Below are 6000 nucleotides of genomic sequence, written 5' to 3' on the forward strand. Positions count from 1 at the left end.
TTTTCATAATAATCTCTTACAATTGTATTTCTGTGGTGGTGGTTGTTAATTTCTCCTTCTTCATTTGCAACTTTATGTATTTGGGTCTTTTTCTTGATAACTGGGTAGAGGTTTATCAGTTTTATTGTTTGTTTGTTTGTTTGTTTTTTAAGGACCAACTGTTCATTTCATTGATCTGTTTATTGTTTTCTTTAGTCTTCGGGGTCATTAATTTGTTCCTCTGCTGCTTCCACCCTGCCATTCATTCCATCAAGTGTGTCTAATTTTTTTATTGAGCTCCTTATCTCTGCTATGTTATTCCTTATCTCTGTGTTAATGGTCTCACTGATGTTTTCCACTATTCGCTTAAGCCCAGTGAGTATCCTTAGGATCATTGCTTTAGGTTCTCTACCAGGCATGTTCCTTACATCTGTTTTGCTTAGATCTTCTGCCATGGCCTCGTCCTTTTCTTTCTTTTAGGAGAGATTCCTCTCTCTTCTCATTTTGTCTGTGTCTCTGTGCCTGTTTCTCTTTGTAGGAAAGTCAGCTATGTCTCCTGTTCTTGAGAATAATGGCTTTACTTAGAGGAAGTCCTATATAGTGCTCTACAGTGTAGTGTCTCTTGTTCCCTAGGGCCTGGTGTCTCCAATGTGTGCTGTGTGGGCTTTGCTTTTGTGTTCTGGCTGCTTTATTTTTCAGGCCAGTTGTCTGCAGAGGGTCCCTTTGCCTCTTGGTGGGCAATGTTTGGTCCCTGGCCTGAATGTGGCAAGTTTTAACTAGGTGTGTTCTGGTCTGCTTGTGAAAGTCCTGTTGCCACCACCGTGGGAACTGAGGACCTGTCAAACTTGGCGCCCACTGTGCTGGGACTGGGAGGGATGGTTCCACTGGAGTACAGGTGTTGGGGGCTTGGTGTAAGCAAGTTAGGCAGTGAGTATCAGCCCATCACTGCTTCCTGCACGTGGCCCTCTCTTGTGCTGAGGGGTGAGGTGGGGGTAATGGCCCCAGAGGGGGGTCTCTGGTGCCCTCTGAGATGAGCAAATACCCTCCCCACTGTGTGCCCCTTGCGCTTTTCAGGTCGCTGTTTCCATGCTGTATGTCCATGGACCGTTTGCCCTGCCTTTTCTCTGAGAGCAGCCCCAGTGCCCTCTGAGCTCTCCCATAACCAAGCATGCTGACCATTAAAACGCCAGGCTTGGGGTGCCGGGATGGCTCAGTTGGTTAACTGTCTGCCTTTGGCTCAGGTCGTGATCCCAGAGTCCTGGGATTGAGCCCCACATCTTGCTTTCTGCCCAGCAGGAGCCTGCTTCCCGTCTCCCTGTTGCTCCCCCTGCTTGTACTCTCTCTCTCTATCAAATAAATAAATAAACATTTTTATTAAAGGAATAAATAAAGCTCCAGGCTTTAAGCCCTGCTGGTTGCAAGAATTCACGAAATTTGGGCTCTCTTGCTTTCTAAGCCCATTGCCGTGGGAATTCCTTCCCCCCCCCCCCCCCGTGCACTCCCCTGTGTGCTGGGTTGTCTCATGCCCTTCCCTCCAACTGCCACTCGCTTCCTACTGCAGTGGCCATGATCCATTTCTCTTCCAAACTGTGTCTCTACACTTCCTACCTAATCTTCGACATGGCCTCTTCTCTCTCTCTCTCACAGCCCTTAGCTGTTTGATTGCTGCGGTATTTAGAATGATTAGATGGTATCTAGTTGTGTACATGGGATGTTGTGAGCCTACCTACTTCCCTGCCATCTTTCCCTGGAATTGAAATTTTTAAGAGTTTGTAACTCTTTGTGTATGAAGCTTATGATTTAAAAGGAGATAAGTATCTTCTTGACATTTTAAGGCACTAGGCACATTTTAAAAAAATTTCTTTCATTTGAGTATAGTTGACATACAATGTTACATTAATTTCAGGTATATAACAGTGATTCAGCTTCTCTATTTATTATACTATGTTCACAATGACTCTGTTTTCTATGCTGTACCTTTTGGTTACATGACTTATTCATTCCATAACTGGAAGCCTGTCTCTCCCACTCCCCTTCACCCATTTCGCTCAACCCCTCATCCCCCTAATATTCCCTCAGTCAACCGTCAGTTTCTTCTCTGTATTTATAGATCAGATTCTGTTTTTTGTTTGTTTATTCATTTGTTTTTAGATTCCACATAGGAGTGAAATCATGTGGTTATTTCCAGCACTGGGCATTTGTAAAGAAAAACTCATTTCTGTGTGTTTCTCATTTACTCACATTACTGTCACACAAGATTTTTGACACCAGGTGTGTGGGTTTTTCCCCATACCAAGCAGTTGTCTCTCACACCAGCTGAGTGTCCTGCATCTTAGCTCAATGCTGGCACTATATATCTGGAGTTAGCATCGGATCCCACAGGGTGAGGGCTCAGTTCCTTAAGACTCCACCGCCCAACCCCTCACCACGTGCTTCAGAATGCCAGTTGCAAGTCTCAACCAGCTGGCTATGAATTAGGGTTTCTGTGACCCCCCTCCTTGAGTCTGATAATTTGCTAGAATGTCTCATAGAACTCAGGGAAACACCTTTACTAGTTTATTATTAAAGAATATAATAAAAGACCTAGATGATGTTCTTTCTTCCATTTCTCAAAATACGGATTTTAAGTGCTGTTTTTTTTCTTCTAGGTAGAACTGAAGTTTCCTGCACCAGGCAAGCCTGGAAATTATCAGTATACAGTGTTTCTGAGATCAGACTCCTATATGGGTTTGGATCAGATTAAACCCTTGAAGGTAAGAATAAGTGACTCTTCAATAAATATGGTTGCCTATTTGAATGTATGCTTAATATACTAGGAAAGCATTTCTGGATCTGAAATGTAGAATAAGAGAGGGAAAAAGATGTCCTCTCATACTTTGTATATGATACACTCAGTGGTCTACTCTTTAAATAATAATCTAAACTTGTTGAGCTAAAGGAACATAATGCTTTAGAGCCTTGAGTATAAATTATTAGACTTATTTAGAATATTAAATATAGATTACTTAATTGATACTCCTAATATCCTCTAGTATGCTGTGACTTTACAGGGCCTCATCAACTGGGTTCTGGATTTTTGTTGTTGGGGTTTTTTGTATGTTTGCTTTTTAGAAAAGTACACATATTTTCCCACAGATTCTGTTGGAGTGTTCATTAGTTTCTGAGATTAGTTTGTTTTTAATCATCCTATACACTTTGTTTAAGTATTATCTGAAGCACGTTCCTGTCAGTGTTTACCACTTTCACTTGAAACCATAAAAGGCCTTCTGTTGTGTAAACACTGTGTTGGAGTATTATTGTGTGGTGCACTGGAGTCCCAAAGTAAAGGGAGCTGGTAGAGGCAGGCCTGTGTTTTCCCGCAAGGGTACTGTATTTCTTTCCATTGCTTATAGAATTTTACTTTGAGTATGGAGGCTGGAAAATACCTTTTTGAAAGTCACACTTGACATTTTCTTCTCTCAGCAGACTTACTAAGACACCAGACGCACTAAGACATAACTCAGTGTTCTTGCTCAAGAAGCACAATTAATCTTTCATTGTACAGAATTAATAGTATAGCTTCTATAGAATTAAAATGTCAAACCATATTAGAAATTTGACTATATTCGTATGTGAGTAGATTACCTTTTTATTTCTGGGACGAATATCTATTTTAAATAAGTATGTTAAATTTGGAGTTAACAACCATTTATGGTCTATTTCTTTATAATTGCCGTGGTCAAAGAAAACCTTTTCTTTATCAGCTATTTCCCCAAATTTCTGATGTCTGCAATTAATTCTTCTTTGTAGTTGGAAGTTCATGAGGCTAAACCTGTACCAGAAAATCACCCGCAGTGGGATACAGCAATAGAGGGGGATGAAGACCAGGAGGACAGCGAGGGCTTTGAAGATAGCTTTGAGGAGGAGGAAGAGGAGGAGGAAGATGATGACTAAGCCATGCTCTGAATGGACCACAGTATTTGCAACTCTTTGCTGTTTCGGAAGTGTATAATAAACCAGAAACAGTACAGAACTGATGTTGAGGGAGGTATTAGTTCTTTACTAGAAATGGGTGCATAATATAACTAGGCCTTGGGGAAGCCTTGGTACAGTCTGAAAAATGCTTCAGGCTTGTTAAAGCCTTTCAGGTATGGGATGGTGCATTTATTTCATCGGCAAACGATAATAAACCCTTTGTTATAACTGTCCAGAGTGTGGGCTATGTATTATCTGATCAATTTATGGTCCCAGTAAAAGTAAAGGTACATGAAAACCAGTCTATAAGTGAGCAGTTTTTCTTTGTTTAGCTTTAGTTTTCAGCAAACATTAAAGGGTGATAAACACCACACAAATATTTTAAGTAACATCTGCTCAAGTTTTAATCTTTTGATAAGCTCTGTCATTCATTTATTGACATTTTGCAGTGATACAAGACTATTTATAACAGCTCCATTCATAGCTTTAAACTTTTTATTTTTACCTGTCTTGGTCATAAGTTGGCATTCTGTCACATTCCACATAATATAGAGGGCTACATTGGGGATTTTCCTTTTCTTAATTGCCCAGAGTTATCAGATTAATAAACATGGCTTTTAATGGCTTAAAACATTTTTAAGCCTCTATTTTAGCAGATCAGTGCAGGATCTAATTCTTTTTATAAGCTATAGGTCTAAAAACGATTGTGGGACCATATGTTCTCTGATGTTGGTGACTCATTTATTAAACCTTTTTTAAAAGGTTCACTATAAAAGCTGAAATACATTCTTAGCTTTTAATCTACCTGACTCAGAAGACTTTTAAGGAAAAAAAATAATAACATGCAAAGGAGGCATCTTTTTGTATTCATTTTGGACTCCTGTCAATAAAATAGAAGTTTGACTCATTTTACGTTTGTAATGGTGTTTGTCTTTTTACTTACAGGGAAAGGATATAATAGAATAATTCACTCTTTAATTTTCAACTAAAAATTTAATAATGTACATTACTGCAGAAGTGATCGCTATTTCTGTATGGTATAGAGAAACCCACGTGCGGGAGGGATTTCCCCCTGACCCATTGCAGCCCAGAAGATAAGTGCTTATAAAGAGTAGAAATGTATACATGATGAAACATTGAGGTAAGATGAATATTTTTATCACTAGACACTGAAGAAGCATGTGTCTGTAATATTACAGGACTGATTGTAATAATCCTCCCCTATCAAAATCTCCATAGGCCAAAGTGCTGTTGGAATACTAATTTGTGACCTTATTGATTTAAAAGGTTGCCACATTCCATGCAGAATTATCACTGGTATTTTGTTACTGCAGTAGTTGGAAATAAAATTTGAAAACTACCAAAAACATGAATGGTTTTAGGATACGATTTCTACAGTATTCTCAAAGCAGTTTCTTCACTGGAAATTCCATCACTTTTTTTTGTTGTTGTTGTTTTGTTTTGTTTTTAAAGGTGTTTAGGGAGACCCTTCCTTTTTAGGGTAGTGCCACTGAGTGTTTGTTTCATTTTACAAGTAGAGGGTGGGTTCACTTGTTGAGTCCAGTGTTTCTGGGGAGCTGCAGTGTCCGGCCAGACGGGAGGCCAGCCTGTAGCAACAAGCGAAAGGGGGTGCTGGGAATTGTGAGCGAACAATGTGTAATGTGCACACGTTCTGGTTTTCCTGAAAGATAATACTCAAGAAAAATATTTCCATTCTAGTGGCTATTTTGTCTGAGGTTTTATTCTTCCAAACAGCTGGCTTTCTGTGTTCAAGACTCCAAAGGGTGATTTCACAACCTAGTCACTCAGCACAGTACTTAGAAAAAACCAGCATCACCTTGACCTTAGAAGATCCCACCAGTCTGGTTTCCTTTCCCTTTGGGTGGTACATACGTACTTCCCAACCACACAAGTACATTACCCTCTAATTGGTACTTTAGGTTAAAAAAAACTCTTTCCACACTGCAATAGTGAAAGAACTGAGCCTTCAGTTTATGGCTCCCATCTCTCCAGCAAATCTCTGAACTCCATATCCCTTCTTCTTTTGATCAAGATTTGATAAACCAA

The 6000-nt window shown here is 39.8% G+C and overlaps 1 protein-coding gene across 2 annotated transcripts in view; it reads left to right on the plus strand.

Annotated features, from left to right (window-relative positions):
• Positions 1-4840, plus strand: part of SEC63 (SEC63 homolog, protein translocation regulator) — a 71662-nt gene extending 66822 nt beyond the window's left edge. For both annotated transcript variants that reach the window (XM_045080236.1, XM_004753453.3), the window contains 2 exons: positions 2628-2732; positions 3769-4840. In XM_045080236.1, coding sequence (XP_044936171.1) covers positions 2628-2732; positions 3769-3912 — 249 coding nt within the window. In that variant the 3' untranslated portion in view covers positions 3913-4840. The remainder of the gene's footprint in view (positions 1-2627; positions 2733-3768) is intronic.
• The last annotated feature ends 1160 nt before the right edge of the window (positions 4841-6000 follow it).

Source organism: Mustela putorius, unplaced genomic scaffold (assembly GCF_011764305.1).
Source record: "Mustela putorius furo isolate JIRA1106 unplaced genomic scaffold, ASM1176430v1.1 tig00000450_pilon_pilon_pilon, whole genome shotgun sequence".
In the NCBI taxonomy this organism is placed as follows: Eukaryota; Metazoa; Chordata; class Mammalia; order Carnivora; family Mustelidae; genus Mustela; species Mustela putorius.